This window comes from Staurois parvus, unplaced genomic scaffold (genome assembly GCF_062004578.1).
Source record: "Staurois parvus isolate SC_StPar_1 unplaced genomic scaffold, SC_StPar_1.0 ptg000723l, whole genome shotgun sequence".
Lineage (NCBI taxonomy): Eukaryota > Metazoa > Chordata > Amphibia > Anura > Ranidae > Staurois > Staurois parvus.
This window is the reverse complement of record NW_028318519.1, coordinates 409,732-422,279: the sequence shown is the minus strand read 5'-3', so window position 1 is coordinate 422,279 and position 12,548 is coordinate 409,732. Positions and strand designations below refer to the sequence as shown.

The 12,548-nt window shown below is 43.9% G+C and overlaps 1 protein-coding gene across 1 annotated transcript in view; it reads left to right on the top strand.

Moving 5' to 3' along the window:
* The window catches only part of SCARA5 (scavenger receptor class A member 5), a 537,618-nt gene that overhangs the window by 326,356 nt on the left and 198,714 nt on the right, over positions 1-12,548 (top strand). Inside the window, exon 6 of the mRNA XM_089653868.1 lies at positions 6,713-6,811. Within this exon, the coding sequence (XP_089509994.1) occupies positions 6,713-6,811 (99 nt within the window). The remainder of the gene's footprint in view (positions 1-6,712; positions 6,812-12,548) is intronic.

Sequence of the window (12,548 nt, the reverse complement as noted above, 5' to 3'; positions counted from 1 at the left end):
AGCGTTGTGTGCAGGCGGCAGAGAGGCGTTTGGGAAGTGTTTTTACCGCTTCCCAAACGCCTCTGCCAATTCTGCACATTACAGCACATGGTGCTGTTCTAACGGGAGCGTTTGCGTTGCGTCGCGGCAAAACGGACGCCTCTGGTCGAGTCAGGAGGCGTTGAAGCCTCCTATTCTCGTCTATGGTGCCGTTCCGCTAACGCCCGGCCGGCGTTTGCGGGGCGTTAGCGGAGCGGTAAAACCACTCAAACTGCATTATAGGCGTTTGTGGGGTGTTATTACCGCTCGGCAAATGCCTAGCAACTGCCGCTAAACCGTGCATGCGGTGTTTGCGGAGCGTTTGCCGAGCGTTAAAAACGCTCTGTAAACGCCGGACCAACGATTGCCAAACACTATAGGGGCGTTTGGCAAGCGTTGGTAAAACAGCCAAGTGTGAACGAGCCCTTAAACCTTTTTGGAGGGAGGTTGTTTATTATTTATTTGATAGAAGCATTAACAACCAAGGTTAATATACCTGGGACACCTCTCGCACACTAAATAGCAGGATGAAAGTGAAAAAAAAAAAAGAATCCTATAAAAAAAAATGATTTGCCAGTGGACAGTGGGCAAGTATAAGGTATCCATTCATCCAGTGACATCTGGGTGTTCCAAATCTTGCAAGATCTGGGGTTTTCAGCATTGCCTGGGCTCCAGGAAAATTGGTATTGGTTGGAGTCCAGGGTAGTTTTTATTTGTCAGTGCCCCACTGGAGAGATTTCCCTTCACTTTCTGTACCGGAGACACTGACAGTTGTCACCAGAACACCGAAAAATGGTGCTTTCAGATATAGGTACTTTAAGATGATCCCTTATACACATACAATATATCATAGAACCCAACTGTCCTGGATTTGCCTGGACAAGAATCTTGGCCCTTTGTCCCACTGATGTGGTGTCCTGGCCCATGTCCCAGGATCACAGCCTCACTCAACCTTATTTGAGTTAATGCACATGTGCAGTCAGCAGTCTCTAAAAATGCTCTAAATATATAGTCTGGCCATGACCAACCCATAAAGTGGTTATGATATGGGTGTGCTCATCTGGAAATTCGGGGGACAAAATGCGCTCGGGGGTGCATATACTTTAAGATGATCCATTATACATATACTGTATATCATAGATCCCAACTGTCCCGGATTTTCCTGGACAATCCTGCATCTTGTCCCTCTGTCCCATTGACATGGTGTCCCAGGCCATATCCTGGGATCACAGCCCCACCAAACCATATTTAAGTTATTGCACATGCACAGTAACTCAAAATAGCATTGAGACACGGGAATCTCTAAACATGCGCAGCCTGGGTATGACCAACCCATAAAGTGGTTACTATTTAGGCATGCTCATCTGGAAATTGGTGGGACAAAATCCGTTCATGTGCACATATACTTTAAGATGATCCATTATACACATACTGTATATCATAGATCTCAAATGTCCTGGAGTTGCCTGGACAATCTCACATCTTGACCCCCTGTCCCATTGATGTGGTGTCCCAGATTAGCCTGGACAATCCCGCATCTTGGCCCTCTGTCCCATTGACGTGATATCCCGGGTCATGTCCCACAATCATAGCCTCACTCAACTTTTTTTGAATTAATGCACATGTGCAGTAACTCAAAAAAGTATTTGAGACTTGTAAATCGGCAGTCTGTAAATATGCAGGTCTGGGCCTGACCATCCCACAAAGTGGTTATGATTTGGTCATGTTCACCTGGAAATTGGGCGGACAACATGCGCTTCTGGGCACATATACTTTAATATGATCCCTTGTATACATACTGTATATCATAGAGCTCAACTGTCCTGGATTTGCCTGGACAATCCCACATCTTGACCCTCTGTCCCATAGGTGTGGTGTCCCGGATCAGCCTGGACAATCTCGCATCTTGGCCTTCTGTCCCATTGGTGTGATATCCTGGGTCATTTCCCATGATCATAGACTTACTCAACCTTTTTTGAATTAATGCACATGCACAGTAACTCAAAATAGCATTAAGACTTGTGAGTGGGCAGTCTCTAAACATACGCGGTCTGGGTAATGACCAACCCATAAAGCGGTTATATTTAGGCATGCTCATCTGGAAATTGAGGGCATTGAGACTTGTGAATGAGCAGTCTCTAAATATGTGGGCTCTGGGTATGACAACCCACAAAGTGGCCATGTTTTAGGCACATTCACCTGGAAATTGTGGGGACAAAATGCATCTGTGGGTGGGCTTAATGGTCCTAGGAAGATACTGAAAAAAAGAAACCTACACATTACCTTCAAAATGGAATTGTTTGGTAGGTATAACCCCCAGACCACCCTGTTCACCAATCTTCCCAAAAATCTCAACAACCCAACAGAAATTCTGAAATCATTTAATTGCAGAGACTGCTGTTCTTAGATTATTAACATGCAGGGGCGGACTGACAACTCATGGGGCCCCTGGGCAATAAGGGATCATGGGGCCCCTGTGTCCTTGCCAAAACTCAAAAAAGCCTATGAAAAAGGTACCAGGGGCATCTCATGGGGCCCCCTACTGACCCCGAACCCTCGGGCAGTACCAAAGTTTCCAAATGGTCAGTCCGCCCCTGTTCACATGCAGGGGCGGACTGACCATTCGAGCACTCGGGCACTGCCCGAGGGCCCGGGGTCAGTAGGGGGCCCCATGAAATTCCCCTGGTACCTTTTTTATAGGCTTTTTTGAGTGTGGGCAAGGACCTAGGGGCCCCATCATCCCCTATTGCCCGGGGGCACCAAGAGTTGTCAGTCCGCCCCTGGTCACATGACCTAAAGCCTAAGCATTTGGTCATGTGACCTTTTCCTGCAAGAGTATCACATTGACTTCAACTTCTTGGCAGCAGAGATCATGTGACAGGATCATGTGCAACAGCTTCTGTTACCTTTTGATGACTTTTGAATTTGGATAGAATTTGAAGCTAGGTCCATGTAATGTAGAGAGTAATTTCTGATTGGCCATCACTGTCCACACTTTGATGATTAGCATTGTTCATTGCACTGCTTTGTTGAATGATCCCGTTACTGCATGCCTCTGGAAACACCTGTCTGCTGGAACCAGACCAAGACCACCAAGCAATACGATCGTCTTTCAACAATTCCCGGGCTCCCTCCCGCTCTGAGTCAGCCTGAAGCCAAAGCCTAATGCTCCATCCCAGCTCTGCCAATACACAAATCCTATCCTCCCCTCTAATTTTAAAACATTTACTGTATTCCCAAAATTATTTATTTAACACCTTGTAAATATGTCCACAGCCGGTGCCATGGCAGGAGTTTTTCAACAACAGCCCCCAGCTACAGGCGGAAACACGAGGAGAAGTTTTTTTCGGCAGTTCGGTAAACTTAGCTGGCTGGCCATTTTATACGTAGCAGTAATTGGAAACACCTCGGCTGCTTGCACTGCCTTAAAGGGAGGCTGTCAGAAGTACTTACAGGGAAACACGGGGAGGCCGCCATAGCTGTTATGGTTTGGAAGGTGAAGGATTGGGATTGTCACCTTCATTCACTACTTAGCCAATCAATTACCAAGAACATGTGTGTATGATCAGGTGTTCCAATGCTTATTATTCACAGTGGGGGTCATCATTTCTTTAAAACCAGATATATATGAATTACATTAAAGCGAACCCTTCACTAAAAAAGCTCAGTCTGCCTGTTAAGTGTGGGCCCCCTCCCCCATACTAAAAGTTGCATTAAAACCAAAGTTTAATCTTCTTATAATTTGACTTCCCTGGTTCCTCCCTCCCCTGCTCATCAACATGTTAATGACATTTTTGAAAGAAAACGTTTTTCATTGTCATTACATACCTTATTTTAAAGTGTTACTAAACCCACAACAGTAAAATCAGTCTGTATATGCAGTACAGCAGTGGTTCTCAACCTGTGGGTCACGACCCCTTTGGGGGTCGAATGACCCTTTCACAGGGGTCGCCTAAGACCATCGGGAAAACCCATATTTCCGATGTGTAATGAGCAGCTACGGTGTAGAAAGCAGCTACTGTGTTGAAAGCAGCTACTGTGTTGAAAGCAACTACTGTGTTGAAAGCAGCTACTGTGTTGAAAGCAGCAGTATTGGAGGTAAAACGACACTTCATGAATTATAATTACTGGGTAAATAATTTTATGGTTGGGGGTCACCACAACATGAGGAACTGTATTAAAGGGTCACGGCATTAGGAAGGTTGAGAACCACTGCAGTAAAGCATGCTTGTTATACTCACTGTGGAACCTAAGGGGTTAATCATCTGCATTGCTTAAAATGCTGTTTGATCCTGAATTCTCTGATCCTCCCCTTCCTCTAGTGCCCCTCCTTATCTCCTGATAAGACATACGGTGTGGAGACAGGGATGGACTGACAATTCATGGGGCCCCTGTCAGGGCAGGAGTGATGGAATGGGCAGGCAGGTCTATGGTAAGGTCACGCAGCGACTGACAATAGCCACTACCCCCAGACCTGAGTCCCTCAGGGCGTGGAGTCTAAGCCCCAGGCTGCCCTTCACCAGGGCCCCTGATGGTGGGGATGGACTTGACGAAGCCTGAGACCAGGTCGTGGCCCCCACCCGAGTAACCCCAGCTGCGGTAACGACTGCCACCAATGGCGTACAGCTGGTGGGTGCTAGATGGGACAACGTGTAGCGTGGTCGGACAGGCCGGGTCTATAACAACGGAGCAGACCGAACAAGACGGTAGGCAAAGAATACTCAGGTCACGAGCCGGGTTCAGCAACGGGAGGTCAGGTAATGGGTTAAAGCAGAGAATAGTCTTGTCCAAGCCGAGTTGGTTACCATGAGAGCAATGAGAACAGAACAAGAGCTTGCTGCAAGGGAACATACAGGACACGAATGCAAAGAGCCACTGCAGACAGCAGGCTTAAATGTGATCAACCACACCCTTCTGGAGGAGGAGCCGCAGAGGCCTGAAAGCATAAAAGGCTCCCACCATGCTTTGCAGAAACCTAAGATGGATGCCAGCACATGGAGCAGCATAACCTCTGGGGAAAGGTAGGACCTTGACAGCCCCCGGGTAATAGGGAATCATGGGGCCCCTGTGTCCTTGCCCAAACTCAAAAAAGCCTATGAAAAAGGTACCAGGGGCATCTCATGGGGCCCCCTACTGACCCCGGGCCCTCGGGCAGTGCCTGAGTTTCCAAATGGTCAGTCCGTCCCTGTGTGGAAACACTGCACACGCTCAGTTTAGTGTGTATTCGTAGAGAGGTTTTTTTTTTGGTAGGTTTGCAGTTGTGCCATACTCTTTCCATTTTCAGATGATGGATTGAACAGTGCTCAATGAGATACTCAAAGCTTGGGATATTTTTTTTTATAACCTAACCCTGCTTTAAACTTCTCCACAATTTTATCCCTGATCTGTCTGGTGTATTCCTTGGCCTTCATGATGCTGTTTGTTCACTAATGTTCTCTAACAAATCTCTGAGGGCTTCACAGAACAGCTGTATTTATAGATTAAATACTGAGATTAAATTACACACAGGTAAACTCTATTTACTAATTATCCGACTTCTGAAGGCAATTGGTTCCACTAGATTTTAGTTAGGGGTATCAGAGTAAAGGGGGCTGAACACAAATGCACACCACACTTTTCAGATATTTATTTGTAAAAAATTGTGAAAACCATTTATCATTTTCCTTCCACTTCACAATTGTGTGTGTTGGTCTATCACATCAAATCCCAATAAAATACATTTACTTTTTTGGTTGTAACGTGACAAAATGTGGAAAATTTCAAGGGGGAGGAATACTTTTTCAAGGCACTGTAACTGTTTATAAACTTGCTTAAAGCATGTATAGTCTAGTCCAGGGGCGGACTGACCATTTGGAAACTTGGGCACGGCCCAAGGGCCCGGGGTCAGTAGGGGTCCCGTGAGATGCCCTTGGTACCTTTTTTTCATAGGTTTTTTTGACTTTGGGCAAGGACACAGGGGCCCCATGATCCCCTATTGTCCGGGGGCCCCATGAGTTGTCAGTCCACCCCTGGTCTGGTCTTTTCCATTTCCTCAGTGTAGATCTGGCCATCCCTACTGTAGGATGCCCACAGTCGGTATCCCTGACATTCATTTTGATTGAAGACTTTGCTTGGTAATGTTCACATCTCATGTTGAGCCTCAGTGATTGAAAGACCTGAAATCCAATGAAAGAAAGTAGAGGGGAGTGGGGGAGAAAAGCCTAGATGATGCTGGGCGCCCTCCAGCCAGGAAATGAGACGGAGCTCTATCTGACTTGCTGCAGCTTCTAATGCACATTGTAAGAAGCTCACAGTGTGCAGTGAAATCAGAGTAAGGCTTCATGTATAAGGTAGCCCTTGGTACCTTTTTCATAGGCTTTTTTGACTTTGGGCAAGGACACAGGGGCCACATGATCCCCTATTGGCCCGGGGGGCCCCATGAGTTGTCAGTTCGCCCCTGCTTGAGTTTAAGAGCTGCTCGTGTACATGAAGGCTAAGCCATTTCAGTCTAGGAGAGAGGCCGGTACAACTGTGCAAGGCTGAAGGTGAGGCTGGAGATCAGTTCATTATGTTGTCTTCCATCTTCTCTCCAGCACTTTGACAACATTTTGTGGCTTCTCCATCTCCAAATCTCCATCTTCTACCAATTAGTTATTTTGCATATCTTACACAATACACTTTTTTTTGTTACTTGACAAGTGCTTCTCTCTTCCAGGTCTTCCAGGTGAAAGAGGTCTCCCGGGGGTTCCTGGACAAAAAGGTGACCAGGGTGACATAGGACCACCAGGGGCCATGGGACTTCGAGGATTTAAAGGTAGCCCTAACGTATTTTCTTTTTTGTATTCTTTACCCAAAATTTCAATCTTTTGAAAGGGAGGAAATTGTGGATTTATTCAATATGGATGTTGTGCTATAAATATAAAAGTTAATAAAAATCTTCTAACTGCAGCTGACAACCCCGGGATAAAACTGCTGCATCATCATGAAGCACATATACAGAAAACAGTCACCACCATGGAAATTGACATCAGGCTGATCCCCCATCCCCAGTCCTTCCATCCCCCTCCCAGAACCTCCAAACTGCACCTATTTTTTTTTTCAATTCTTTACATACACACATACCAGGGTTTCATCTTGTTGGTCCAGTGACCTCACAAGTCCTTCCTCTTCTTGGTGAGCAATGTTCAATGCTACAAATACTGTGCAAGCCTTGGCCAGTGTATTGAATCAGGGGGTGTGTCCTTGACAGCCTGAGCTCACAGGAAGGAGTTAAATATTACTGAGTGCCTTTCAAGGTGGATGCTGGCAGCCATGGCTAGTGTCGGAAAACATTTGCCCAGCTGTGACAAATCCTGACTTCATTTTTCTTAATACGGAGATTTCCTATAATCATCAGCTCCATCTTGTGACCATAATGAGGTATTTTTGTTGAAAGAACGCAACAAGAAAAATACTGCATTATAGCCACTAGATGGAGCTAACAACCATCTGTGTTTAGCAAAATATGGTCAGAATTTGCCACGGCTGGATGATTGCTTGTCACATTCATCCAGCAAATTTTTTATAAATAGACCCCTAAATGGTTCATCAAGTCTGTTTTGTGCCTTTTTGGGATATATATATATATGGGTGTATATACAGTTGCAAGAAAAAGTATGTGAACCCCTTGGGATTACGTGGAGTTTTGCATGAATTGGGTATAAAATGTGCTCTGAACGTCATCTAAGTCACAACAATAGAAGAACACTGTCTGCTGAACATAATACTACACAAACATTAGATGTTGCCATGGTTTAATTGCACATAACATGCAAAAATTCACAGTGCAGGGAGGAAAAGGTATGTGAACCTTTGGACTTAATAACTGGTTGACCCTCCTTTGGCAGCAATAACCTCAACCAAACGTTTCCTGTAGTTGCAGATCAGACCTGCACAATGATCTGGAGTAATTTTGGACCACTCCTCTTCACAAAACTGTGAACACCAGACATCCCAAGAATATTGCTACACTGAAATAGTTTTGTGAAGAGGAGTGGTCCAAAATTACTCCAGATCATTGTGCAGGTCTGATCTGCAACTACAGGAAGCGTTTGGTTGAGGTTATTGCTGCCAAAGGAGGGTCAACCAGTTATTAAGTCCAAAGGTTCACATACTTTTTCCTCCCTGCACTGTGAATGTTTACATGTTATGTGCAATTAAACCATGGCAACATCTAATGTTTGTGTAGTATTATGTTCAGCAGACTGTGTTCTTCTATTGTTGTGACTTAGATGACGTTCAGAGCACATTTTATGCCCAATTCATGCAAAACTCCACGTAATCCCAAGGGGTTCACATACTTTTTCTTGCAACTGTATGTATATATATATATATATATATATATATATATATATACAGTGGGGATCGAAAGTTTGGGCACCCCAGCTAAAAATTTGTATTAATGTGCATAAAGAAGCCAAGGAAAGATGGAAAAATCTCCAAAAGGCATCAAATTACAGATTAGACATTCTTATAATATGTCAACAAAAGTTAGATTTTATTTCCATCATTTACACTTTCAAAATAACAGAAAACAAAAAAATGGTGTCTGCAAAAGTTTGGGCACCCTGCAGAGTTAATATCTTGTACTGCCCCCTTTGGCAAGTATCACAGCTTGTAAACGCTTTTTGTAGCCAGCCAAGAGTCTTTCAATTCTTGTTTGAGGTATCTTTGCCCATTCTTCCTTACAAAAGTCTTCCAGTTCTTTGAGATCTCTGGGCTGTCTGTCACGCACTGCTCTTTTAAGGTCTATCCATAGATTTTCAATTATGTTGAGGTCAGGAGATTGTGAAGGCCATGGCAAAACCTTCAGTTTACGCCTCTTGATGTAATCCCCCGTGGATTTCGAGGTGTGTTTAGGACCATTATCCATTTGTAGAAGCCAACCTCTCTTTAACTTCAGCTTTTTCACAGATGGCATCAAGTTACCATGCAAAATTTGCTGAAATTTTATTGAATCCATTTTTACTTCTACTCGTGAGATGTTCCCTGTGCCACTGGCTGCAACACAACCCCAAAGCATGATTGATCCAACCCCATGCTTAACAGTTGGACAGAGGTTCTTTTCATTAAATTCTGTGCCCCTTCTTCTCCAAACGTACCTTTGCTCATTCCGGCCAAAAAGTTCAATTTTAACCTCATAGGTCCACAGAACTTGTTTCCAAAATGCATCAGGCTTGTCTATATGTTCATTTGCAAAGTTCAAACGATGATTTTTGTGGTGAGGACGTAGAAGAGGTTTTCTTCTGATGACTCTTCCATGAAGACCATATTTGTACAAGTATCTCTTTATAGTGGAATAGTGTACCACAACTCCAGTGTCTGCTAGATCTTTCTGGAGGGATCGTGCAGTCAAACGTGGGTTTTGAATTGTTTTTCTCACAATCCTGCGAGCTGTTCTGTCTGATATTTTTCTTGGTCTTCCAGATCTTGCTTTAACTTCCACTGTTCCTGATGACTGCCATTTCTTAATTACATTCTGAACAGAGGATATTGACATCTGAAAACGCTTTGCTATCTTCTTATAGCCTTCTCCAGCTTTGTGAGAGTCAACTATTTTCAGTTTCAGTTTTCTAGACAACTGCTTAGAAGAACCCATGGTGCTGATTGTTGGGGCAAGGTCAGATGAGTCTGGGCATTTAAAACCTTTGAGATTGACATCACCTGGTCTTCCCAGACGAGGATTGAGAACAATCCATGACACTGGCAGGTCTCAGCTTGGCAAAGGGGGCAGTGCATGCTATAAATTCTGCAGGGTGCCCAAACTTTTGCAGACGCCATTTTTTTGTTTTCTGTTATTTTGAAAGTGTAAATGATGGAAATAAAATCTAACTTTTGTTGACATATTATAAGAATGTCTAATCTGTAATTTGATGCCTTTTGGAGATTTTTCCATCTTTCCTTGGCTTCTTTATGCACATTAATACAAATTTTTAGCTGGGGTGCCCAAACTTTCGATCCCCACTGTATATGGGTGTGTATATATATATATATATATATGTGTGTGTGTGTGTGTATATATATATATATATTTTTGGGGTATATATATGGGTATGTATGTATATATATATATATATATATATATATACATACATACATACATACATACATATATATATATATACACACACGTACATATATAATTACATACATACACACACATATATATATAGATATATATATATAGATAGATAGATATATATATATATGTGTGTGTGTGTATAAATATTCAAATTTTTTTTGTCTGACTATAGATGTTTACAGCTCGTTTAGACTTGTTGTTGGGGGGAGGTTAAAAACCTGCCCCCCCAACCACCCCCTTGAGCTGCAATGGCACTGGACTGGGATGTTCCTATGCCGGGGTCAGGATGCTTTGCACCTGCATCAAAAATGATCTGACATACTGCACTTGGCATGCAGCAAGCCCCCTGAACGTGACCCATTCAAGCAAAGGAAGAAGTACCACAAAAGCCTTGTAACCGCATCCGATGCACACAGGTGAGGCACGTTAGTGCAGTAATTATAGGGTAAAAATAGAAGGTGAGGTGGCATCACATCGCCTCCTCACTGCCTGTCAAACAACTCTGAAAAGCGACCCAAATGTAAATTGCTTTTCAGAGGAGCAGCGGATTAGACACAAGTCCTATCCTAAAGTACAAACGAAACCAGCGCTCAAATCTTCATGCAGACTAGAAGGAATTCTGAATGTCAAACGTTGAGGTGCAGCCCTTCAAAGATCGGTAAATCTTGGTACTGGTGAACAAAAGCAAACAAGGGCGCACTCCCATCGTGCATTAACGTGGTCAGGGGCGGACTGACCATTTGGAAACACAGGCACTGCCCGAGGGCCCAGGGTCAGTAGGGGGCCCCATGAGATGCCCCTGGTACCTTTTTCATAGGCTTTTTTGAGTTTGGGCAAGGACACAGGGGCCCCATGATCCCCTATTGCCCGGGGGCCCCATGAGTTGTCAGTCCGCCCCTGACCATGATATACCACAAATTTATTAAAAGCATATAGATATACTCACAAACCAAAAGGGAATAAAAACAGAGCAGGTAGTCCGTAATGACAGTCCAATGGAATACTAAACCATTGATGGGATAGGCTAAGGCGTTTCGGGAGATGAACTCCCTTATTCCTTTTTGATTTGTGAGTATATCTATATGTTTTTAATAAATACGTGGTGTAACGTGGTAATGCACGATGAGAGTGAGCCCTTGTTTGCTTTTGTTCACAAGTCCTATCCTTAGAAGCATAGAGAAGGTAGTGAACTCCCTTTCTAGAAATGCTATTTTCCTGGCTTTTACTGACCTGTCCAGATATGCAGATCAGGACCTATGACTTTTCTCTGGCTTTCTGGATTTGTCTACTTTCTTGCAGGCTGAAGACTTAAAGCATTAAAGGCAGCGGGTCAGCATAACAGCCGGTCATTTAGTATTTTCTGAAGGAGGTTAGTAATCATATGCAGGGGCGGACTGACCATTTGGAAACTCGGGCACTACCCGAGGGCCCGGGGTCAGTAGGGGGCCCCATGAGATGCCCCTGGTACCTTTTTCATAGGCTTTTTAGAGTTTGGGCAAGGACACAGGGGCCCCATGATCCCCTATTGCCCGGGGGCCCCATGAGTTGTCAGCCTGCCCCTGATCATATGACCAGATTTACTTTAAACAAAAGAGGCTAGAAGGAAAAATGTAGACCAGGGGAACGTAGGATGCTGTCATCCTGAGATGGACACTGTAGGACTGATACTCAGCTGAGAGTCAGGTTCATTGTTTCTTCAGAAAAAGCTAAGCATATTATGGCAATTCGTAAAAGTATGCAAACCCAACTTAAAAAAAAAAAAAAAAAAAAATATATATATATATATATATATATATAGTTGCACAATTCTAGCAAACCAGTGTCACATGAGAAAGGTAGTAGGATCCAGCAATGTAATGACAATGTAAACCCAGCACTTCCCAGGAGGCTGTTCTGGACAATAGGGATGAAAGCGGAGATCTCTTTTAACTATGAGCTGAGCTAGAGTAAGCTCTGCCTTTCCGTTATACGGAGTTCTGTGACTGCGGCAGGTTCATAGAGATTAATGGGATTCGCGTTGTGGCTGTAAGCGGTTCCTGTGTTATTGCAGCTTATATTAATGCTTTCATATTATAAGTAAGCACTTTCCAACTGGCCTGCCAAGTTCTCTGCAATTAAAGAGGTGCCAAGCCAAAGCGACTGACTTACATACACCGAGGCAGCCTCGGCGCTTGTAAACCTGCAAGGAACATTTCGGTCCATTAACGCATAGTATAGCAAAGGCAAACTACAATATAGAGGCAATGCATTGCTATTTTGCATTGCGGGGGTTACAGATGAGACCTAATTGTGACAAAGTTCTTAGAATATTTAGTGTGGCGATAAAAACCCAAATACCTTCTCGAGAACCGAAAGCAGGGAGATACATAATATGGCAAAACTTTGTAGGCTCCTGACCTTTATGAGCTTGGTGGACATCCTGTTCTAAATG